The sequence below is a fragment of the Sinocyclocheilus rhinocerous genome, unplaced genomic scaffold (assembly GCF_001515625.1).
Source record: "Sinocyclocheilus rhinocerous isolate Xijiao unplaced genomic scaffold, SAMN03320098_v1.1 scaffold1405, whole genome shotgun sequence".
NCBI classification, from domain to species: domain Eukaryota; kingdom Metazoa; phylum Chordata; class Actinopteri; order Cypriniformes; family Cyprinidae; genus Sinocyclocheilus; species Sinocyclocheilus rhinocerous.
In genome coordinates, this window is record NW_015645543.1 from 403,745 (window position 1) to 429,756 (window position 26,012).

Here is a 26,012-nt window from a genome sequence, read left to right on the forward strand (position 1 = left end):
AAGGACATTCACAGAGTTGTCTATAAGCCACTCTTGCTGTGTGTTTAGGGTCATTGTCCTGTTGGAAGGTGAACCTTCTGCCCAGTCTGAAGTTCTGAATGCTCTGAACTAGGTTTTCATTAAGCATATCTCTATATTTTGCTGTGTTGAGCTTTCCTTCTACTCTGACGAGTCCCTGCCGCTGAAAAACAGCCCCACAGCATGAAACTGCTACCACCACACTTTACTGTTGGGATGCTAATGTGCAGGTGATGATCAGTGCCTGGTTTCCTCCATACATGATGCTTGGAATTGAGGTTCATCAGATCAGAGAATCTTGTTTCTCACAATCTGAGAATTCTTTAGGTGTCTCCAGTCTAATCAAGGCCCTTCTCCATCAGTTGCTCAGTTTGGCCAGGAGGCCAGTTCTAGGAAGAGTCCTGGTTGTTCCAAATTTCTTCCGTTATGGATAATGTTGGCTACATGCTTCTGTGAACCTTCAATGCAGCAGAATTTTTTTCTGAACTCTTCCCCAGATGTGTGGCTTGATGCCGTCCTGTTTCTGAGCTCTACAGGCAGTTCTTTTGACCTCAGGGCTTGGTTTTTGCTCTGATATGCATTATCAGCTGTTAGACCTTTTACAGCGCACACCTCCTATGACGTAACCGTCATGGACCAATGGTAGTACGAAGGTGTTTTGCAGCCGGAACAAACTTTTCCGGAAAGTTCGCTTTGGCAAGCCATTTCGAACTCCCAAAACGAACTTCGTTTTGGCCGGTTTTTGTTAAAAATGACGTCACATAAGTTCATTCTTCGATTTCGCTTGAAGTATATCAGGGCCTTTACAGCCTCAAGTCTTTTTGGGTATGATGCAACAAGCTTTGCTCATCAGCATTTGGCAATTATCTGCCATTCTTGTCCTCACCTTTTCACCTCTTAAGCTCTGTCAGGTTGGATGAGGACAGATGCCCATTTTCAGGTTTCTCCAAAAATGTTTGATTGAGTTCAAGCCCAAGCTGTGGCTGTGCGACTCAAGGACATTCACAGAGTTGTCTATAAGCCACTCGTGCTGTGTGCTTAGGGTCATTGTCCTGTTGGAAGGTGAACCTTCTGCCCAGTCTGAAGTTCTGAATGCTCTGAACTAGGTTTTCATTAAGCATATCTCTATATTTTGCTGTGTTGAGCTTTCCTTCTACTCTGACGAGTCCCTGCCGCTGAAAAACAGCCCCACAGCATGAAACTGCTACCACCACACTTTACTGTTGGGATGCTAATGTGCAGGTGATGATCAGTGCCTGGTTTCCTCCATACATGATGCTTGGAATTGAGGTTCATCAGATCAGAGAATCTTGTTTCTCACAATCTGAGAATTCTTTAGGTGTCTCCAGTCTAATCAAGGCCCTTCTCCATCAGTTGCTCAGTTTGGCCAGGAGGCCAGTTCTAGGAAGAGTCCTGGTTGTTCCAAATTTCTTCCGTTATGGATAATGTTGGCTACATGCTTCTGTGAACCTTCAATGTAGCAGAATTTTTTTCTGAACTCTTCCCCAGATGTGTGGCTTGATGCCGTCCTGTTTCTGAGCTCTACAGGCAGTTCTTTTGACCTCGGGGCTTGTTTTTGCTGTGATATGCATTTTCAGCTGTTAGACCTTTTATTGAGAGGTGTGTGCCTTTCCAAATCATACTCATTCAGTTGAATTTGTCACAGGTTAACTCCATTTGAAGTGTAATAACATCTACAAGTGATATGAATGCTCATGAGCTAAATTTCAAGTGTCCAAGAAATCATTTCAGTTTTTTTTTATTTCTAATAAATTTGTTACAAACCTGTTTTGTGCTTTGTCATAATGGTGTATGGAGTGTAGATTGATGTGGGGAAAAAAAGTAATTTAAAGCTGTTTAACAGAAGGCTGCAAAATAACATAATGTGAAAAAAATTAAGGGGTATGAATACTTTCGCAAGGCACTGTATACTATAAGCCACTCGTGCTGTGTGCTTAGGGTCATTGTCCTGTTGGAAGGTGAACCTTCTGCCCAGTCTGAAGTTCTGAATGCTCTGAACTAGGTTTTCATTAAGCATATCTCTATATTTTGCTGTGTTGAGCTTTCCTTCTACTCTGACGAGTCCCTGCCGCTGAAAAACAGCCCCACAGCATGAAACTGCTACCACCACACTTTACTGTTGGGATGCTAATGTGCAGGTGATGATCAGTGCCTGGTTTCCTCCATACATGATGCTTGGAATTGAGGTTCATCAGATCAGAGAATCTTGTTTCTCACAATCTGAGAATTCTTTAGGTGTCTCCAGTCTAATCAAGGCCCTTCTCCATCAGTTGCTCAGTTTGGCCAGGAGGCCAGTTCTAGGAAGAGTCCTGGTTGTTCCAAATTTCTTCCGTTATGGATAATGTTGGCTACATGCTTCTGTGAACCTTCAATGTAGCAGAATTTTTTTCTGAACTCTTCCCCAGATGTGTGGCTTGATGCCGTCCTGTTTCTGAGCTCTACAGGCAGTTCTTTTGACCTCGGGGCTTGTTTTTGCTGTGATATGCATTTTCAGCTGTTAGACCTTTTATTGAGAGGTGTGTGCCTTTCCAAATCATACTCATTCAGTTGAATTTGTCACAGGTTAACTCCATTTGAAGTGTAATAACATCTACAAGTGATATGAATGCTCCTGAGCTAAATTACAAGTGTCCAAGAAATCATTTCAGTTTTTTTTTATTTCTAATAAATTTGTTACAAACCTGTTTTGTGCTTTGTCATAATGGTGTATGGAGTGTAGATTGATGTGGGGAAAAAAAGTAATTTAAAGCTGTTTAACAGAAGGCTGCAAAATAACATAATGTGAAAAAAATGAAGGGGTATGAATACTTTCGCAAGGCACTGTATACGACATTTGATGTGTATAATTATATTTAATAATTGTAATGTTTTTCTTTCCATATTATTTATTACTCTAGTGAGTAATTTCCTTTTGTGTTGAATCATTCAGCACACATAAAGTCTAGTTCACACTTGCTGTGTTAAATCGGTGTGTTAACCCTCTTGGTCTTTGTTGAAGCAGTTGGGAAAAAAAGCAATTTAAGGTTTGCTGGCACATTGGTCAGTTCTTTAAATGCCCTGTTTTGTTCATGCTGCACTAGATTTTCTCCGCTGGGAAACAACATTTGATGTGTATAATTATATTTAATAATTGTAATGTTTTTCTTTCCATATTATTAATTACTCTAGTGAGTAATTTCCTTTTGTGTTGAATCATTCAGCACACATAAAGTCTAGTTCACACTTGCTGTGTTAAATCGGTGTGTTAACCCTCTTGGTCTTTGTTGAAGCAGTTGGGAAAAAAAGCAATTTAAGGTTTGCTGGCACATTGGTCAGTTCTTTAAATGCCCTGTTTTGTTCATGCTGCACTAGATTTTCTCCGCTGGGAAAAGAAAGACGATTAGCAATTGCATTTCTGCTTGTTAATTAAATATGACATTTCACTCAGCCCTAAGTAAATTTTTATGCGTTAGAAAACCTGAACCAGACAATGGAGCTCCAATTTGACTGAGGTTATGTAATTTACTCTAACGCAGTTTGATCTCTGCCACTTTAAGCCCTTAAGGAAATAAACAGTGGTAAATATAAAGCGTAATATGTGACAATCCAATATTGAAGCACCTCTCACATTAGCAATTCAGACCTGGAGCAGAGCTGCAGTGCTAGTGGAGAGTTTCTCCTGATAGCCGTGTGTGCTCCAAGCTAATGTCAGTGTGGGCAGAAACTGTGGTAATGATAATTAGATATTTGCCTGTTAGGCAGTAAAGATATCTGAAGCACGTTCCCATGAGAGTCACCTTGCTGCTTTCTGATAAAGTCGTTTGACACTGACTGCTGTTTTTAGCGACATCATGTGATATTAACCCGCAAGGCAGGTAAATAGTTTTTCACTTGCATGCCAATTTGGATGTATTATACCCTGCAAACTTTATGCTGTTAAAAGTTTTTAATTTAAATACTTATTAGAAATTAAAGAGCTGGCCTGGGTGTTTCATTACAATTTCATAATTGTGTTATGCAACATTTGTTTTGGGGCTGTGTAATGTACACTGTCGGTTTAAATCCCAAATATTGTTTGACCACTGTCTTCTTCACATTGACATCCAAACAAATGAGCCTTAATAAACATTATACATTACCTCATTATTTTTATAGAACTATAGTTAAATATTCCACTTTGATATGTAGGTCTTTTTCTGATCAATATGAAAGGTGGAAGTATGAAGAAATAGTTTTTTGAGGCATATCATGATAACACATTCAGTATTAGGCCAAGCGATAGGCGTCTTCTGGGAGAGTGACTTCTTTATGGTCCGGCCAATCAAATGCGCAAATAGAAACCCAGACCGTCAACGTCTCTTTGAAGGCTGGGTTAACTGGGAAATATATGAAGTATATCCACATTAAAGTTAATTTTGCAAGGTCACAGTCTTTGAAATGCATGTATATTTATTTTTATGCATCAATCTGGAGGATTTGACCTACAAACATTTCTTTTCATCTGTGAAAATGTTTCTGAAACACTTGCTACTGGCCCTTTAACCTCAGCCTTGATGTCAAATTTGTCATTCAGAACTGATTCAGTTCAACATCTAAGTGCCATAATTCTTTAAAGGGGTCATGTCATCCATATTTACCATAAGTCTACTTATGCTAATGAGTTTATTTGAGCAAGACACAGTCTAATTTTAGTTTTTCGTTGCCAGTTTCACCCTTTCTCTAAAGTAAACAGCCTTTTTTTTTTGCCATTTCCCTTTGAGAAATGTCCCCATTGCACGTGAAATTATTAACTGCATGCATTACTCACACAACCTTTTAGAGTTTATTGTGGTGTCATAGTTTTTGCCATCCTCATCCTTTAATAACTGTCTTTGTGAAAACTGTACAGTATTACATTGTGGCTGGTTCATAAAATCAGTGCTGAAATATGCCACACAAACTCTTTAAATCAAACTGAAACATCAGGGACCTTGTTAAAAATAAATGTAATCCATTTTTCATAAGCGTGGTCAGTCATGCTCTTGATGAATTCAGTATATCGCTGCAAAATTAACTCGGTTAACTTAGTTTTTGATGTTTAGTTTAGATAAATGCTCTTTTTAAAATATCTGAAGGTTACGTTATGTTTTCATAGGACATCAAGCTTTAATATGCATACAAGATCAAAGACATTTTGATTACTCATGATATGGCCGCTTTTGAGTCGTGCTGTGCCATGATGTGGAAATCAAACCACTGCAAACCTCTACACACTGTAAAATCTAATTAGTTGGGCTTACTTAAAAAAAGCATGCAAACCGATTGCCTTGAAAAAACTAAGTAAAGTGAAATAGGAATAGTATGTTGTACTGACAGATGCTTAGTTAGTATAGTTTACTTACACGAGAGTTCTAGTAACTAAAAAAGAACTGTAGGGGGTACTTGATCCTTTCATTTACCCAAATTAAACCATCTCAGGATATTTATGAAAAAAGAAATTTGATAAAGCTCAGTAATAAACACACACTAAAAATACACTAATTCTTTAATACAAGACAGGTCACGTTTTAAAAGCAACCTATTTATGACTTTTCTTCCTTTGAAACCAAACAACTCTTGTCTTCATAATGCATTACTGCATTAACAGAAAGTACACTGTGGTGTGCTTGTATTATAAAGTTGCTTAAATCCTCCCCTGTCATACCACATTTCTGTCTTAAGTGCATTCATGTATATACATTTATGTGATTATCTGCACTTTCCTGCATATAAATTTATTATAAACTGAATTATGTGACCTGATGAATATGTACAACTCCAGCTACCCCTAATGAGGATGTAGCCCTGCTTATTGGCAAGCACCCTGTTGCTTTATACTAAAAATTCAGCATGATAGAATTGTGGCAAATAGTGGGTTAAAGGGTTAGTTCACCCAAAAATGAAATTTAGCCCATTAATTACTCACCCTCAAGGCATCCTAGGTGTATATGACTTTCTTCTTTCAGACGAAACCAGTTGAAGTTATATTAAAAATTGTCTTTGAGCTTCCAAGCTGTTTAATGGCAGTCAGCAGGTGTTGCAGTTTATATCAGTCCAAAAGAAGTGCAATAAAGCGCATCCATCCATAATAAAAAGTGCCTCACATGGCTCCGGGGGGTGAACAAAGGCGTCCTGTAGCGAATCAATGCGTTTTTGTAAGAAAAATAACCATATTTATATAATAATCGCTTTAATCTAGCTTGCGCTCACTGTTGTAAATGGAAGCAGTTCCGGGCTGATGACGTCGACATTGCGCATGCGCCACTCAGAAGTGACGAACGCGGAAGCACAGGGGAGAGATCAAAACAAAAGTAAAGTGATTAACAAGTTTTGAATATGGATATTTTTCTTACAAAAACGCAATGATTCGCTACAGGAGGCCTTTGTTCACCCCTCGGAGCCGTGTGAGGCACTTTTTATTATGGATGGATGCGCTTTTTTCACTTCTTTTGGACTGATGAATTGCAACACCCGCTGACTGCCATTAAACAACTTGGAAGATCAAAGACAATTTTTAATATAACTCTGACTGAATTCGTCTGAAAGAAGAAAGTCATATACACCTAGGATGCCTTGAGGGTGAGTAAATAATGGGCTAAATTTCATTTTTGAGTGAACTATCCCTTTAAATGAGTGATGCTTGTATATATGTGTAGGTTGAAGGTGCAGCATATGTCGGCTCCTTCATGTGGAAGTCCCGTAGCCTTGGCCTGTGGAATCGTCCACGTGGGGAAAACTTGCTGGATAGTGGCGCTCCATTCTACGATACCTACCGTACGTCTGATGGAAAGTACATGGCAGTGGGGGCGATTGAGCCTCAGTTCTATCAACAGCTTATTCAAGGTCAGTGTATTATATTTCTTCTTAATATGGTCCTGTAGTGTCATCTTCTGAATATAATGGATGTTCTCATGGTGTGAATTGCTATGAATGCTTGCTGTCTCATTCAGAATTGTTGTATTTTGTTAATGGAAAAATCTGAAGTATTTACAGGCAGCTACACAAACACCTGAAATTCCACTCTTTTTTTTCATCTGTAAAGAAATTATCAGTCACCATAGATGTTTTTAAAAATCCCTTATCTTAATCTTTGATAATCTTAATTTAAGACAATATGGTTACTCTTTATTTGAAATATGGTTACTAAAGTTGATCTTGATGTGGAAAATACATCTTAAAAAACATGCAGTTTTTTGATAGGAAAAATTATGTGCAAATATTAAAATTAAATCTAAAAATTATATTTCTTCTTAGTTTAGCATTTTGTTTTTTTTTAACATATTCATTTTATTTCTCATTCTTTTTTAATTATATTCTCTATATGAACAAATATTTTTGTTCATTTCATTTTCTTATTGTTTCTTATATATAATAAGTGTGTGTGTGTGTGTGTGTATTCTCATTTTTGCATTTTAAGATCTTATTTAAATTTTTTTCTATTCACGTCTTTTCTTTTTATTTTCTTGTTCTTTTTAATTATATTTATTCTCCTATTTTTGCACTTTATGGTGTTAATACTTATATTGCTATTCTCATATTTTTGCATTGTTTGCATATGTTCTTATTATTTTTATCTCTCTTCTCTTTTTTGCATTTTTTGTTTTCTTTATCTATTAAATATTTATTCTTTTATTTGTGTGTTTTATTTTCTTAGTTTATATATTTATATAATTATACAATGTTATTTTCTTATTCCTTTATTTCTCTGAACACAGTACACAATGCACATCTATACATCTAGCTGCTTTTAATTCACCTGAAATAAACCTGAATGACATTTGAGTACAATTAACCACAAGATTCTCAGGGTCACATTGTTCTGTCTACATGGTTGTCAATTTTGCGCAGGCATGCAAAGATTAGGGAGAAGCCACAGGATGCTTTATTAGTATGTGCATAGGGATTCATCCTACGTCCTGATGACCCAAGTGCTTAATCTAGCTTTGAAACCATAATAACTCTATTGCTATTCAAGTTTGACCCTCAATAGAAGAATGTCTCCTTATAAGTCACCTGCTGTGGCCAGTGTAATGCACTAATGGCTTCTGGATTCATAGTCCTTCATGATCTCTTTGATCTTTGTCCTCTAAACTCCTTAATTTATTTTTTTCCTCTTTTTTTTTATCTCCCTCATCTAATTCTCTCTCACCACAGGTTTGGGCTTATACGATGCTGACCTGCCCGCACAAATGAGTGAATCGGATTGGCCGCAGCTCAGGCAAACATTCACCCGGGTGTTTGCCAGCAAGACGCAGGAGGAGTGGAGTCAAGTCTTTGATGGGACAGATGCCTGTGTCACCCCTGTGCTGTCTTTGGATGAGGTACTCTCTCACCCCCACAACCAGGCACGGGGGTCATTCTTCAAGGACTCTCAGGGGGAAATTAGCCCTCGACCTGCACCCATTCTGTCCCACTCCCCTGCGGAGCCCTGTCACTCCCGGGACCCCTTCATCGGAGAGCACACTCGCTCTGTGCTGAAGGAGTACGGGTTTGAGCAAGCGCAAATAGAACAGCTCTTATCTGCCGGTATTGTAGAGTGTAACGAAGCTAAAGCGCGTCTGTAAATCAGAGACTCTGACTGGAGAATCATTAAACTTTGTGGCCAATGATGCAGCGCGGGAATCTGAGCACTTGAACTCCTCTGTCTTGTTAAGTGAGTGTGAGGGGGCATTTCAGAACAAAATGACTCTCCCTTGTGAATCACTGGGTGCTGCAGTGGAAGTGGACTAAATGATCCTATGCTTTTATGTTAAGATGTCCAAAAAATTCAACTCTCATTTGTAATTTCTGTAGGGAAAGTCAAGTGGGATTTAATTAAAGCCTATTGCAAATATTCTGTATTAATCTTAACATCCTTATTTTTGTCAGCAACATCATCAGTCTTTCAAAAAAGATATTCAACATTTGCTTATTTTTTAAGACCGTTTTGAATTAATAATAGTATCGTTGAGGGCATTTTATTTGTAGTTGATTAAAGTGTACCACTTCTGGTTGTGAATTGAAATACTTGACTAATAAGCGCCTTCAGCAAGAATAGCTGAGTGTGAGTCATAGACTAATTAACTGAGTGAAATATTTGCCTTTGCCTAGTTATTAGGGAGCGCTGATGACCCAAGATAATGGTATTAGGATAAAACCAATTAATGATTCAGCTTAAGATGAAGTTTTCTGTCATAATATCACTAGTTGTATAAAAGTGTAACACTTGGTGAACACCGTAGTGGTCTTTATTATGATACAGGTGGTCGTTTTTGTGTGGCCTGTATTTATTATAAGTAATGGGGACAGTAAGGTTGTCGCTTAAAGCCAATTCACACTATACCAACAGACGCAGACAAACGGCAACAGACACATTTGTCGGGATTTGTTGGATCAGTGTTTTACCCCATCTGCATCACTTGGCATTGGCCGGCACTTATTTTTGCTGACTGAACATAATGAACTGCAATTTTTCGGTCTTGGAATGTCTGAGAAGTGTTGTAATGTAATCTGGTGACCATCAGCATTGGCCCTGCGTCTGTTAGTGCGGTGTAAATTGGCCTTTATGCTCATCAGAGATGTAATAAAAACTGTAATATTGTGAAATATCAGTGTAATTTAAATGAACTGTAATCTGTTTTAAAGGGGTCATGAACTGAGAAACCAAAATTCCCTTGATCTCTTGACATATAAGAGGTCATTGTACTATAAAAACATCCTGTAAGTGTCAGAACTCAAAACTTTCTTGTTAGTCTAAAAACAGCTTATATTGAAGCCAGTCTGCCAAAACGACAGCTTGTGGAATGTACCACTCTATGATGTAATAGTGTGGATAAGCACCACCTCCGCAGAAGAAGATAGACATTGCCGCCTGTTTAGCCCCGCCCACTGATTCACGCATGTAGTGTTTACGAGAGAGGCGAACGCAGGTCTACACAGAAACCAAACGACAAGGATGCTCTGAAGACAACAAGACGCTGTGAAGTGCCAAGTTTGCTTCGTCTTCCTTCTGATCCCAACGTTAAGAAAGAATGAATAAATGTTATTTTTAATGAAGTGCTAGACCGTGACAGTAAGAATTCGGTCCTTTGTTCACTTCATTTTACCACGGATTCATTTACAAACAAGGCACAATTCGATGCGGGTTTTTTCAGAAAGATTGAAACTAAAAGACGATGCTGTGCTGACTATATTGGATCGGACAGTAATGTCGTGTGTGAGTAACTGTTTTTATTACGTGGCCACTATTGCTTTGTTTGTAGAAAAAAAAAGAACATTTGATATGTTCTGAATATTTAAGCATTTTCAACCTAAATCACAGCAGTGTCCATCTGTGAAGGATGTAGGCTGTCAAACATACACAACTATTTGCCAGTCATAGCAGTGGGCATTTAATTCAGAGTCTACAATCTGCCAAGCCTATTCAAACAGAGCGTTCTGATGAGGGGGGTCAAAACAGGACAGAAAATAGCCTATTCTAAATTGTTTTTTAATGTAAAAATCTTGATAACATTATAAGTGGACCTCAGAGAACAATACAAAATAAATAAACAGTTCATGACCCCTTTAACATGTTATGAAGTGCAATTTATTTCTGTGATGGCAAAGATGAATTTTCAGCAGCCATTACTCCAGTTTTAAGTGTCACATGATCCCTCAGAAATCATTTTAATATACTGATATGCAGCTCAATAAACATTTGTTATTATAATTAATGTTGCAGACAGTTGTGCTGCTTAATATTTTTTGTTGAAACCGTGTGAAAAAGAATGGAATAATGTTCAAAAGAACAGAATTTATTTGACAGAAATGTTTTGTAACAATATAAATGTCTCTACTGTCACTTTTGATCAATTTAATGCATCTTTTCTCAATAAAAGCATTAATTTCTTAATAAAAGAATTACCAACCCCAAACTTTTAAACAGTAGTGTATTTTCAAATTAAGAAAAGAGACTGTACAGATCAAGACACATTTTCTGATCCTTGAAGATTGAGATAAAAATAATGAAATTGTAAAGCAGTTTTTAAAACTTCAGAGTTTAAAAAATGTTAGACTTTAAAGACTGTATCTGGCTTCAAACAATACTTCTTTTGATAACATTCTGAATCATCTTTTCTCAATTCAAATACTACTAGTAAACCCAAAGAATGAGTTGCATAAAAATATTTCATAACTACTCTAGCCTGAAATCGATTCTCATTCACGTAGAAGATATGTGTGGAATGTGGCATTTTAATCTATGTGGCAACATCTGACCAGTTCCCTGTGATCCACAGCTCAACCTCTATAGATTAAGTCTGAGGGAGAGAGTGGATGATGATCTGTGAGAAGCTCACATGATTTTTGAAGAGACTCTGTGAAAGTCTCATGACAGATTTGAGTAAACCAAAGCAGCAGGAGATAGCCGTGTGAATGGAGAGGCAGTATTGCGTGGGGTTGTGTGCTTTAACTCTGCTATAAATGCATTTCCTTCTTTTTTTTTTCCAACCCCCTTGAAGCCGTCTGCCGAGGAGTCACATGGTATACGTCACTTGTTTTACCCTAATGGGCCATCCTGCCATGCAAGACCACAAAAGGATACTTGTTAGGTCTACATTAACATTTTTCTAACATTTCCATTTCCACAAACACTCTACTGTTCTCTTTATCTGATAGATATTTGCTATTACGTTAACTACGAATTGTTAGTTCTGAACTTCTAACCTGTTGTAACCCAGCAGGAGCAAGAGAAGAACATCCACAGCTCATAATCTTCGTCACGTGCTTACAACTGACTCCACCAGCGGCCTTTGGCAACAAAAGCAAGAAAAAAAGTGAGGCTTACTTCCTTGATCTCAACCAGACGACCACCTCCTTTTCGTCTCAGCTCAGCTGACATTGTAAATACTAGTTTGGAGCTTTATCGCTCAACTATGCAGTAGGAATTAAGAGTTTCAAGACCGACAACTATGACTCTTCTAACCGAGGACCAGCCTTGCAGGTTCTCTGCACCGGACAGCCCACTCGCATCCATGGAGCACTACCCGGTGGACTCGGGGCCGAAAGAGGACTATTTGGACTGCATGGAACCAGCTGTGTTTGGAGCGGTGGAGCCTCCGAAGCACTCCAGAGGAAGGCTTATCATGCACGGCATGGTCATGTTTGGAAGGGAATTCTGCTATGCTGTTGAGGCAGCGTTTGTCACACCGGTGTTGCTGAGCGTTGGACTCCCCAAACACCTGTACAGCCTGGTGTGGCTCATCAGCCCTGTTTTGGGTTTTGTCCTACAGCCTGTCATCGGCTCGGCAAGCGACTACTGTAGGTCCCCATGGGGCCGAAGGCGACCGTACATACTCTTGCTCGGGATTATGATGTTAGTTGGCCTGACTTTATTTTTAAATGGAGATGCGGTCACATCAGGTAGGTGCAGCCTAAGTAAATGATGGATCTGTCAAGATTATGAAACCAGGAGCTACTTGTGCCTAGGCTGGTAGTTAAAGAATCTACCGTTGGCAATGCAATTTTTAAAACAGTTAGCAAATTTTATTTGCTCTCGCTTGACCATTAAAAATATTGTTAGGATGAAGAAAATAATGACCCAGGAAGGAATGCTAAGCAGATATAGGAACTTCAAATAACCACAAAAGTACTGCATTTTTCACATTGTATCAAATAGCTTTTTTTAATGACCAAAGGAGATGTGAGTCAAAAATAGTTGTGTGGAATATAACACAGCTGGACATTGCATGTTTTTTTTTTCTCACAGCATTATGGGAATCTTTACCTATTCCTACCATATTTCCTATTAAATACTACAAATCTAGAATTGTAATCATTTGCAATAAAGAGTACTTGTTAATTTACCAAGCACACACATTTAAAATACTGAAGAAAACTCCTGTTTTCATTACTACAATTAGGTGTTCTTTGGCAAAAATGTAAACATTCACACTTTTATTTATTTAGTTAGTTATTAGTTTATGCATTTATTTATTTATTTATTTATTTATGTATGTATTTCTATATGCATTACAAAAGACTACAAAAGAATGTATACATAACTGGAAGAAAAACCTAATCTTCATGTTTTATGCGTTTTTGCACTTTTTTTGTCTTCTGAGCAATGGACCTTAAGTTTTGACATTTCTAAAAAGTTATATTCAATAGTATTTATTAGCATTTAATACATAATGTGCTTTTGATTAAACAAAGCATGATGTTGTTTCTCTCCTCCAGCTATACTACAGGACAGAAATGTTAAAAGGACATGGGCGATCGTAGTGGTCATGTTTGGAGTGGTGTTGTTTGACTTTGCGGCGGACTTCATTGACGGACCCATTAAAGCCTATTTGTTTGACGTGTGTTCTCATCGGGATAAGGAGAGAGGGCTTCATTATCATGCCTTACTCACAGGTAAGAAGCAACAGTGAGTGATGTTGCTTGGCTTTGCTTCATATGATGGAAATATGCCTTTATTAATGTTTCTAAGTGCACTGAATTAATGTGCAATTTCTTTGCAAAACAAGCTGAATGTAGCAAAGAAATAATAGCTTTTAAAACATGAGAAATTCCTTCAAAGCTATATAGTTACCTTGGCAATGCCATAATTGACACCGCTCTGTACCTTACCCTTCTGTTGCTGTGGAGATGTTGTGCATTATGACATAAAGCCAGATTGATGTGCCTATAGCACTATTAACCATTTTTGTGCTGGTACTGTGAAGGACTTCAGCGATTATTTCATTTATGTCTTTCCTTGGTGTCATGAGTCCGTTCGCAGTAGATTGTTGCAATATAATTCACAAAATGGATTGCTTTTTGCACTCTTTAAATCTAAGCGTCATCGAAAACTATACATTTTCAAGTGTGTGGATACATTTCTGGGTACTTTTATGGCCGCTGCGTTTCTCATGCATATTTTTGCTTTTTGTGCATTATGACATAAAGCCAGATTGATGTGCCTATAGCACTATTAACCATTTTTGTGCTGGTACTGTGAAGGACTTCAGCGATTATTTCATTTATGTCTTTCCTTGGTGTCATGAGTCCGTTCGCAGTAGATTGTTGCAATATAATTCACAAAATGGATTGCTTTTTGCACTCTTTAAATCTAAGCGTCATCGAAAACTATACATTTTCAAGTGTGTGGATACATTTCTGGGTACTTTTATGGCCGCTGCGTTTCTCATGCATATTTTTGCTTTTGCCATTTTGATCCTGTCAGTTCTTTAGGAAACCCCATTATTTTCTTGATGTGCCGTTTTTAAGATGCACATGCTTCTCTGCAATTGCCGCTACAGGAACTGGTACATTACAGATCGCTCTGCAATGTGAAGCTGACTGACAGCATTTGTTTTAAACTGTTTTTTGTAGAAGCATTTTTGAAAGCTTCCAAGTGTATTATTTCGACTGAATTCCAAGTACTTTTGTGAAATTGGTTGGCACTATGGCAATGGCCTGTGTCCTCACCCATTTATAGTAAAACGTGGTGATTTTGTGTCGGTCTGCTCATGGTGCTCAGGCACGGAAGGGGTCTGTGTGCACTCAAGGTATCCTAATCCAAACAGGCTCAGTCATGTGCTGAGATCATGGGTTGGAGCTGAGAGTTTCAGAGCCACATGACTGGATCACTACTGTGGCTCAGGGGTGGGTGGGTGTTTGTGTGTAATTGTGCGTAACCTTCCATACAGAGTTTTTTGTTGTTGTTGTTTTTGGTCTACTTTTACTGACAAAATATGCCCTGCAATGTAACATATTAACAATAGCAAATGTCCACCATATTATTAATCTCTTGAATGTTCTTTAACTGAAGCATTTAATTTGTTTTTCTCTGTATTTTGTCAAAACTGTATTATTACCACACATTATATCACTCACTTGCTCACCCCTAAAACCACCTGCCCTCAGACTACAACTCGATACTTCTTAAGTCCAAAGTATATATTATAATGTCTATTTAGATTTTTATTGTATAGTAGTGTATATATCGATTATACTGTTATATAAAAACAAATATTTTAATTACTCTAAATGCTTTTGGAGGTTTTATTCATCAAAGAATCAAACATATTAAACAATGCAATAATTTTTAGCATTGATAATAATATATGAAATGTTTCTTGAGCAGCAAATCAGCATATTAGAATGATTTCTGAAGGATCATGTGACACTGAAGACCAGAGTAATGATGTTGAAAATGCAACTTTGCCATCACAGGAATAAATGCCATTTTAAAATATATTAAAATTGAACTTTAAATTGTAATAATATTTCACATTATGTTACTGTTTTTACTTTACACTTATTTATATAAATGCAGCATTTGTCAGCATAACAGACCCCATGCAAACTTCTGAACGGTATTGTATCTTTTAAAAAGAAAATTACTGCTATGACCTTACAATTAGAAGAGGTAAATGTTAAAAATATATCTCTTTTAAATGGTTCACAGTTGTGTAATATCTCACGATGCTTTTTGCCAGCATTGCCATATATGATAACATTACTTAAATAAGGTAATTACAATGTCTTTATTGTGAGGGTTTTCCTTTTATGTTTCACATGCTAAGACCTAAACAACATCTTGTAGGCTGAAGTGAAGTTTAAGTAAAAAAACTAAAAAAAAACTAAAAAATGGCACAGCCATGTTATGACAAACCCTGTCACACCATACTGTAAGTGCTGTTAGCAGTTCCACCAGAAAAACACAATGGCTCCTGTATTTAACACGTGTGATGTCTGAAAGATTTCCTGCTGATTCAATAGATGAAGAATGAATATCAGTGCTGAAAATCATTCTGTGGTCTCAAGTCAGTTGCTGAAGTGACATATTTAATCTAACATATTTAATGTGACAGAACACATTGTTTTTATATATAATGGCAGGAAAGATTTTTCAACAATTTGTAAAATTACTACAGAAACCTTTAACTTCATTCAAAATAATTTTTTGGTAAATAAACTTCCATAGCTTGTTTTGCCTCATGCACATTATTATATTATAAAGGTCACTGTTGTAATTGGTGTAGCAAGAGCTAATACATTTGAATTCCTTCCTAAAACAAGAACAACTCTTATTAAAGGTGACATATCATGAAAATCTGACTTTTCCAGGTTTTAAGCGCTATAATCAAAACATGATAATCAGAACCAAAACAGTTTTTTTTAGCAGATAACAGCTGTAATGGTGCAGCTCTATTCTGGAAAAGAGGCGGGGAGCAGCAGCTCATTTGCATTTAAAGACACAGGCCCGAAAAACAGCTTGTTTCTGCTTCCACTCAAAATAGGCATTTTCAAAATTATATAATAAATGAGTATTTTGAGCTGAAACTTCACAGACACATTCTGGGGACACCAGAGACTTATATTACATATTGTAAAAAGGGGCATAATATGTCACCTTTAAAGTACTTTTAGTGCTTCGTCTTACATTCGGAGAAGCATTTTGGTTTTTACAAACAGAGCACATCCCACCGAAACATTCAATTGCGTTTGATTTTCCGAGTGTGATTTTTCAAAGCAATCTGCTGTGCTTCCTTGCAGGTCTAGGTGGAGCCTGTGGATACCTGATTGGAGCCATGGACTGGGGTCACTCTGCACTTGGTGTCGTACTGGGTTCAGAATACCAAGTTATCTATTTTTTCTCGTCATTGACCTGGGGCATTTTTCTTACCATGCACCTTTTCAGCATCCCAGAGAAACCACTGATGAAAGATCACAGTTCAGACTCTTGTACAGCCGCCTCGCTGCTCCTGGAAGACCCACATCATAACGGCTACGGCGCGGTACACAAAGAATCACCACCTCTGCCTGAAATGAGGCAGCGCTCGTTTTCTGCCCTGAGTGAAGCCAATACAGTCACGCCCAGTGCCAAGCAGCCTAACAGCGAGGTTGGTCATTTGTGTTACTTTGAATCCCTTTCATGTGGCTTTTATTCTTGGCTTAAGTCTACATCCAATTTCCCCTCACATTTTAATGACCTGTTTCAGACCTTGGAGCATCAGCCTTTGTGAGCTGTAATTAGGCTGCCACTGGATACTCATGCCTTTCACAGAAACAATTCCTCGTTTGGTCGATAATGAAAATCAGCACATGCTTTTTTCGGTTGTTAGAAATGCAACAAATGATGGCATATTAACAGGTCTTTGTGGTGAAGTGGTGACGTTATAATTACTTATTATGGCTATTGTGTGTAACTTAATTAAGTGTGAAAAATGTACACGGCTCTCAAAGTTCACACTATATTTTATTAGGGCATTAAGTAATAAATCAGGCCCAGGTTTACCATTAAAAATAGTAACATAATATAGCAGCATATAATGAGACAATATACAGTATGTGTCTCATTATATGGTAGAGTCTAAAATTCTGAGACCACTATAAAAATGCTGCTGTTTTGTATTTGTATTAGTAAAAAATATACTAATAAATATATATACTTTTTTAGCAGAATAACTTAAACAAAAATTTGAATAATAGTAATAGTCATTTGAACATTTATTATTTATCATCAATTGATAAAATGAATAAATATTATAAATGTATTATTAATAAACTGAATTGGGTAATGACCTAAAATAGTACAGAATTTTGAATATTTTTTGTTTATATTGTCTTTTTTCAACTTTATTTACAAATATATTGTAAACCACATATTTTAGAGTAGCGATATACCCCAGAGTATATCTTGGATCACCATTTTTCACTTTTTCAGATAATCTTTTAAATGCTTCTTTTGAATCATAAAAATGAGGCATGCTCTTTGTGAAACCTCCGCTGTGGTCCTTAACCCAGACTGCAGTTTTTCATGCCAGTGTAATGCTAAAGTCACACCAAGTAATGCTTTAATGCAGCTCATTTTTAATAAGCCTTAATAAGAATATTTCAGTATTAATTGGAATTACACAGTCACACAAAAATGAATTAACCCAGGTGAGCTGATATTATGGTTACTAATACTGTATATCTGTATATAATCAGAATATAGGTTCAAAAAATAGTAGTTTTATATGCATAACAGCAAAGTAACTTTGAACAAACTTTGATCAAACTTTACTTTTTATTTAATGTTCAAATTGAATTGTTAATGCCACTGAGGTAAAAGGAACTGGAAATCTCACTAATCCTGTCAGTCTAAACCCCAACGGAGTCTCGCAATCATTAACCTGCGACAAACCTCACATAATCTGCCATCTGTCCCTGAGAAAGAGTTCTATTCCACCAAACTCTGCTTTTGGACAAAATGTTCAGAACATTTAGTTCTTGTTAATACAGTGATGGGAGGCTTGTTTCACAGGCTGACGGATAGAACACTGGCTTAAAGGGTTAGTTCACCCAAAAATGAAAATTAGCCTGTGTTTTACTCACCCTCAAAGCATTCTAGGTGTATGTGACTTTCTTCTTTCAGACGAATCCAATCGGAGTTATAATAAAAATGGTCCTGGCCACTCCAAGCCTTACAATGGGGGTTAGCGGGTGTTGGTTGTCAACAGTTCAGAAGACGTGAAATAAAATGCGTGTATCCGTAATAAAACGTCCCTCACACGGCTCCGGGGGGTGAATAAAGGCCTCCTGTAGCGAATCCATGCATTTTTGTAAGATAAATATCCATATTTCAAACGTAATAAACACTTTTTTTTCTCACTTCCGCTGACTGTCATACGCGGAAGCCGTTCCGGCGGATGACGAAGGACGTCGATGTTGCGTGATAAGTGACGAACGCGGAGACAAAACAAAACAAAACGCCGTTCACGAATTAGAAGTACAAAACGAGGATTTGTAAATAAAAATGTCGGAGGATTTCGATATAAGCCAAGAGGAGACTGGTTTTCCTTTGCTAAAATAAGGAAACTTTGCTTCTTTTGCTCCTGCATTTCTCAGAGGCGCGCGCACCACGCCTACGTCTTACGTCATCCGCCTGAACATCTTCCGCGTACCACAGTCAGCAGAAGTGAGAAAAAAGTGTTTATTACGTTTGAAATGTTTGTTGACAACCAACACCCGCTTACCCCCATTGTAAGGCTTGGAGTGGCCAGGACAATTTTTAATACAACTCCGATTGGATTCGTCTGAAAGAAGAAAGTCACATACACCTAGGAAGCTTTGAGGGTGAGTAAAACACAGGCTAATTTTCATTTTTGGGTGAACTAACCCTTTAAGCCCCGTTCAGACTACAAGATTTTAGCCCGATTTTGCTACGATCTCCTTGACGTAGGGTGTCGTGGGGATTCGTAAATGACAATGGGCGTCGGGACGCACGATTCAATAGTTTTATCTCGTGTAGTGTGTCATAGTGCACGACACCTCTGCGATGCTTCACGACGTCAACACAGAAAGACTAGCATGTTTAATTTTTTTTCCCATCGTACACGACAAGTTCCATCACATCTATGACACTGGCCAATAGGAGCACAGAAGCGCCTCTGTACAACCTTTCAAACAAGCCGAAACGAAAGAGAGACAATGGTAACGTATCGGTCTTGCTAGGTGTAATTTTACAATGGAGGAAATGTTCATGGAGCTACGGCAACAATACTCCTGCATTTATGATGAGGGACTGCCACGACGCAGTGAAATAAGTTAAAATAAAAACTATTTGACCTCAGTTCTCTTTGACAGTCCATACCATCCTCTTCATGCCATCCAGATTTGTGTACATGTTTTCTTTCTTTTTTGGGCTTTTCTAAAGACAAGACAGGGCAAAACACGCTGTTTGCTAGCCATTGTTTGTTTACGCTCATAGCACCTTCTGTCTTGTCTCTGGCCAATAGGAGCACAGAAGCGCCTCTGTACAACCTTTCAAACAAGCCGAAACGAAAGAGAGACAATGGTAACGTATCGGTCTTGCTAGGTGTAATTTTACAATGGAGGAAATGTTCATGGAGCTACGGCAACAATACTCCTGCATTTATGATGAGGGACTGCCACGACGCAGTGAAATAAGTTAAAATAAAAACTATTTGACCTCAGTTCTCTTTGACAGTCCATACCATCCTCTTCATGCCATCCAGATTTGTGTACATGTTTTCTTTCTTTTTTGGGCTTTTCTAAAGACAAGACAGGGCAAAACATGCTGTTTGCTAGCCATTGTTTGTTTATGCTCATAGCACCTTCTGTCTTGTCTCGCGCTATCGATGACAGAATGCACGTCGTTAATGACGGCATGGGATGAATGCTCAGGTAGCATGTTTTTTGTTCACGACACGACAAGATTTTATGAGTCAAAATCGCATAATCTGACACAGTGACCGTCGTAATCGACAAAAAAATTGTGTAGTCTGAACGGGGCTTTAATTAGACTGATAAAGGTCTCAAATGAAACAGAGAGTAGTGTAAATACCTGAGGGTTCCATCAGTGATTCAGTTTTAGCAACAGAAGAAAGTAGATTTATCTACAGAGAGATCCTCATCATAGAAATATTGCAGTAATGATAACAACCCTTTTTGGTTGTAGAAACATTTATTATGTTCTTAATGATTTACATCAATAACTTTGCCTTAAACAACATCCATATTAAGGTTTCCTCAGCACATATTGTCAAATAGTTAGACTAACCTTCAAAGTGCATCAGTTTATTTCTGTTTTAAAGTGCGTTCTCTTATCCCAGTATAATGTGCAGAGACAACTATAAGATCTTCATACTGCATGAAGTTGACAGGTTTGTGAAAACCTGATGATTCATCTCATCTGATCTCTATGTTTTATATATATCATAGCTCACTGAATAAAGCTTGGTTTGTTAAATGCACCATCTACTTTTACTGTATTCTTAAATATTCTTTGGTAATGGCTTTAAGGTTTTGAACCTTTCAGTAGATATTATTAGCCTGTGTGCATAACTGTGTTTCAGGTACAGAAGAGAATGACCCTGAAATCTCTACTGTCAGCTATGATTAGCATGCCCAGCCATTACCGCTGTCTGTGTGTGAGTCATCTGTTAGGCTGGACGGCCTTCCTGTGCAACATGCTCTTCTTCACTGACTTCATGGGGCAGGTGGGTGAAGGAGGAAGTTGAAGGAATTAGATTTTTCCAGTTGTGCTGCGTTTGCACATCCCTATCTTTAAAGAGAGGGCTCAAAACAGCCATTAAATACACATGCTGACACTTCTAATGTTAGCGCACCACACTCTAGTCCCTTCAATTGAAATCCCTGACCTACCGACTGACTGTAAAACTGCTAGGCAACCATTTGATATATTCTTGGATGTAAAATCATGTTGGTTTAGTAATCGCTGATAATCTTAGAGTCTTTGTTTTCAAATATTTTAAAGAGTACTGTTCAAAAGTTTGGGGCCGGTAAGATTTTGTAATGTTTTTTTTAAAAAAGCAGTCTCTTATGCTCACCAATGATGCATATGTGATCAAAAACACAGTAATATTGTGAAATATCATTTCAATTTAAAAGAACTGTTTTCTATTGGGATATATTTCAAAATGTAATTTGCAAAACTGAATTTTCAGCAGGCACAATTCCAGTCTTCTGTGTCACATAATTGACCTTCAGATCACTTTCAGAAATCATTCTAATATGCTGATTTGGTGCATAAGAACCATTTCTTATCGTTATCAATGTTCTGATAAATAATTATCATTTGTGATGCTTAATATTTTTGTGAAAACCGTGGTAATTCAGGTTTTTGATGTATTGACTGTCACTTTTTTTCAATTTACTGTCCTTGTGAAATAAATCTATAAAAAACAAAAAGGTTATGTAGCCAAACTTTTGAACAGTAGTGTAACAAAAACTATTGATGCTGCTAACTTAATCACATTTTTGTAACCATTCAGATTGTGAAAGATCCAGACTGCCAAAAGTATAGCTTAACAAAAGAAAGAAAGAAAAAACCAACACATTTTCTTGTTGTCATATCTCTAATAACTCATTCATCTTTATTCATTTACCAAGCCATTAGATTTCAATTTAGTACTCCTGAAAGAGTAGCATTATGAACCTGAAGAAAAGATCAATAGATTCTTTGAGTTGTGGTTAAAAGATTCTTTATCAGTTTCTTTATCTTATTTTCCCTCACACAGCTAGTTTGGTCAGTGCTGAATTGAGATAAAGTCTCCATCTTTGAAAGCTGAGGGTCATTAAAGGAACTGTATAAACCTTATGACCTGAGGTTTTGAATGAAAAGTACTACTTGAGCATGCATGTTAACCTTATCGAAGGCTAATTTGAGGTAAGACTTATAAAACTCTCAGTAGCCTTAAAACCAACCCACAAGATCACAGCAGAGCAGAAGATGATGTCCCTTTGAATTTCCACGTGGTGTCTGAATGGAGAAAGCCTTGTGATGTTCTTGTACTTCACTTGAGTAGCATAATGGAAGCAGAGACACGTGTGGAGAGGATCTCTGGCTCTGTACTTATAGTGTTTTTACCCCATTTGACCAATGGATCACCTTGTCACATGCTTTATCTTACAGTATGTAACATCCCTGGGATGTGTGTATTCATCTCTAGATTGTATATAAGGGGAACCCCTATGCTGAACACAATTCCACCTCATATGCGACATATGAGAGAGGGGTTGAAGTGGGCTGCTGGGGCCTGTGCATCAACGCCGTCTCCTCTGCGCTCTATTCATGTGAGTAATATTGAACCATGACTCAACTGTTCATTCGTCCTGACTTTATTAAACCTGTACTTTCTTAATGCATCCAGACAAAAGAAAACTGTTCAATTATAGTTTGATAATACATGGCCCTACCAATTCAGTTCGGGTTTGAAATTGGATAATACACTTTTTCAGAGTTATTAGTCTGTTTTGATGAGAGAATCACAGTCCTATTCAACATCCTGTCATTCTAATTCGGGCCTCAAGTCATGTGTCACTGAAAAGGCCATTTCAGAGGGTTTTATCAGGGAAGACGTTTTATCACTGATATGAATACTTCTGATCTGTTAATCTGTTTGCTATTCATCCGATTCACCATTTGTTCTGTATTGAAGGCTATTGTTGCAATCTGCTTTAATGATTTCCATGTGTGTCCATCCAGATGTGCAGAGGCTTCTCCTGCCATATATTGGCCTGAAGGGACTGTACTTCCTAGGCTACTTTATGTTTGGTTTGGGAACCGGTCTGATCAGCCTGTTTCCAAACATCGTGGCCACGCTGACGTTGTGCAGTGTGTTTGGAGTCATGTCCAGCACTCTCTACACCATCCCATTCAACCTCATCTCGGAGTACCACAAGGCTGAAGAGGTCAGTGATACAAGAGGACAAAAGTCATTTTAAAGGAGTCATGAACTGCCTGTTTTTTTTAATCTTGTACTGTTCTCTGAGGTCCACTTATAATGTTATCAAGATTTATACATCGAAAAACATAATTTAGAAATAATAGGCTATTTCTGTCCTGTTTTTGACCCCCCTCATCAGAACGCTCTGTTTGAATAGGCCTGACGGGTTGTAGACTCGAAAGTAAACGCCCACTGCTATGTTGTGTGTTTTAGGTTAAAAATGCATAAATACTCAGTACATATCAAATGATCTGTAACAACAGACAAAGCAATAGTGATCACGTAATGAAAACAGCTACTCAAACTTGTGTGGTGCAACATCAGATCCAATATAGTCGGCACAACATAGTCTTTTCGTTTCAATCTTTCTGAAGGTCCTGCGTCGAATTGTGCCTTTTTTGTAAACAAATGTGTGGTAAAATGAAGTGAACAAAGGACCGAGTTCTGGCACTTCATTAAAAATAAAGTTAATCAAATACAGTTTATCGTTTGGTTTCAGCGTAGAACTGCGTTTGCCGCTCTCGTCATTTAAGTGCGAATCGGTGGGCGGGGCTAAACAGGCAGTGATGTAGATGCAGGCATTGATCTTCTGCGGAGGTGGTGTTTACTGACACTATTATGTCATAAAGTGGTACATTCCACAAGCTGTCGTTTTGGCAGATTGGCTTCAATATAAGCTGTTTTTAGACTAACAAGAAAGTTTTGAGTTCTTAAACTTACAGAATGCTTTACAGAATGCACAATGACCTCTTATATATCAAAAGATCAAGGGAATTTTTATTTCTTACTTCATGACCCCTTTAAACAGTATATTGAAAGTTTTATACATTTTTAATCAAGAAAATATACTTTTTTTTGAAAGAAATTTATACTTTTATTCAGCAAAGATTTTGTGAAATTGAGTGTTTAAACCAAGCTTGCTTGCAGCTGTGTCTTTGAAAAAGTAAATTAGTTTTTTATCATTTAATCTAATGCAAAGAGGTATAAAAGCCTGTCAGTAAGGGCTAGTGTACATTCAGCAGGTCATTATCACAAAATAAACCCTTGCAGGATAATTAGGGCCCTTATGTGAAGATGGTGGGTCTTTCATCATCCTGAAGGTGTTTATTTTGTGATTTAAAAACCATCTTACTGAACATTATTCCACTTATTACAATGATACTATGATATTTACCAAATAAGTAAATACATAAAACTCTGATACTGATAAATATTGATTCGAAATGAAATTATTTTATTAGCTTGCTTTGTAGAATCTGATGTTTGATAGATCACCAAAACACACCAAAGTTTTTCCCTAAAAAAAAAAAAAAAAAAAACTCACCCAAGAAGTATTTACCAAGAACGTTTCTTAATTCTAGATTCTTCACTTGTTTTAAGCATTGATTTTTCACTTTATTTGGCTTCAATCTAAAATCCCTGAGATGTCTGAAGCATTAATAAAGTTGCAAGGAAACAGAAAATGCAATTACAAATCTAAATCCCTCCCTAAAATTCTGACTGAATTATAATCAAAATGTTGATTAAATCTGGCAAATGCAACTTGGCATGCTACTTGCATGTGAATTGTTCTCATTGTTGTGTTGGTTCAAAGAGCTTGAAATTTGCTTGGAAATTTATGAACATGCCGTCTTAGAACTATCAAAGGCAAGGCTCCCTGGAATCCACAGTTCATTATAAGATCTTCAGATGATAGAAACCTCTCTTGTGATTTTCTTTTTGCAATGCTGTATAGACGTTTCTGATATTTTAGGTCCATGTGGAAAATTTTGTCTAGGATTGTAGCTTCTTTTCTTACGCAAAACATCTTTCTTGTCATAGGAGCAAAGGAAATTGGGTAGTGATGAACCAGCTCTGGAGAGCCGTGGCACTGGCATGGACTGCGCAGCTCTTACCTGCATGGTGCAGCTGGCTCAGGTCATAGTGGGAGCTGGTCTTGGAGCCCTGGTCAATCTAGCAGGCAGTGTGATTGTCGTGGTTCTCTCTGCATCAACAGTATCCCTAATTGGCTGCCTCTTTATTACTCTCTTTATGTGATGTACTGATTAAGCCTCAAATAAATACACTTTCTCTATTTCATATGGTCCATCTCCTCTGTTCACCGAGAAAGAGCAGGAAAAAGAAAGGATATATATATATAAGAGTCATATATATATACAGTCATGTGAAAAAGTTAGGACACCCTATTGAATTCCATGGTTTTCTGTATCAGGACATAATAAAAAAAAATATCTGGTCCTTTGCAGGTCTTAAAATTTGGAAAATAAAACCTCAGATGATCAACAACACATGACATATCACACTGTGTCATTATTTATTTAACAAAAATAAAGCCAAAATGGAAAACCATGTGTGACAAAGTTAGGACACCCTATGATTCAATTGCTTGTAGATCCACTTTTAGCAGTAATCATTTTCTGTATGACTTTATCAGTCTCTCACATCAAGTTTATGCACAGCTCTCGCCACAGCATTTCAGTCAGGATGAGGTCTGGACTTTGACTGGGCTATTGAAACACCTTGATTCTTTTCTTTTCAGCCCTTCTGTTGTAGATTTTCTGGTGTGCTTGAGATCATTGTCCTGTTGCATGATCCAATACTGGCCCAACTTTAGCTGTCGGACGGATGTCCTCACATTTGACTCTAGAATACTTTGGTATACAGAGGAGTTCATGGTCGATTCAAGGACTGTGAGGTGCCCAGGTCCTGTGGCTACAAAACAAGCCCCAAATCATCAGCCCTCCACCAGCATGTGTGACTTTTGGTATGAGG

At 37.6% G+C, this 26,012-nt stretch overlaps 2 protein-coding genes across 3 annotated transcripts in view; both read left to right on the forward strand.

The window, feature by feature from the left end:
- Window positions 1–9,070, forward strand: part of amacr (alpha-methylacyl-CoA racemase) — a 15,044-nt gene extending 5,974 nt beyond the window's left edge. For both annotated transcript variants that reach the window (XM_016510206.1, XM_016510205.1), the window contains exons 5-6: window positions 6,693–6,879; window positions 8,191–9,070. In XM_016510206.1, the coding sequence (XP_016365692.1) occupies window positions 6,693–6,879; window positions 8,191–8,600 (597 nt within the window). In that variant the 3' untranslated portion in view covers window positions 8,601–9,070. The remainder of the gene's footprint in view (window positions 1–6,692; window positions 6,880–8,190) is intronic.
- A 2,318-nt stretch (window positions 9,071–11,388) lies between these two features.
- LOC107706440 (membrane-associated transporter protein) lies at window positions 11,389–25,285 on the forward strand. The gene is made up of 8 exons (XM_016510149.1): window positions 11,389–11,601; window positions 11,736–12,417; window positions 13,234–13,410; window positions 16,540–16,886; window positions 20,847–20,990; window positions 22,464–22,587; window positions 23,000–23,205; window positions 25,062–25,285. Exons 2-8 carry the CDS (start codon window positions 11,967–11,969, stop codon window positions 25,275–25,277), a joined length of 1,665 nt encoding a protein of 554 aa, XP_016365635.1. The 5' UTR covers window positions 11,389–11,601; window positions 11,736–11,966; the 3' UTR covers window positions 25,278–25,285.
- Window positions 25,286–26,012: the final 727 nt, after the last annotated feature.

What these genes read in the sequence shown, in the direction of transcription:
- LOC107706440 (XM_016510149.1), top strand. Translation starts at nt 11,967, where the DNA reads ATGACTCTTCTAACCGAGGACCAGCCTTGCAGGTTCTCTGCACCGGAC. An exon ending in TCACTGACTTCATGGGGCAG is followed by an intron (nt 20,991 to 22,463) that starts GTGGGTGAAGGA and finishes ATTCATCTCTAG; the next exon opens with ATTGTATATAAGGGGAACCC. An exon ending in CTCCTCTGCGCTCTATTCAT is followed by an intron (nt 22,588 to 22,999) that starts GTGAGTAATATT and finishes GTGTCCATCCAG; the next exon opens with ATGTGCAGAGGCTTCTCCTG.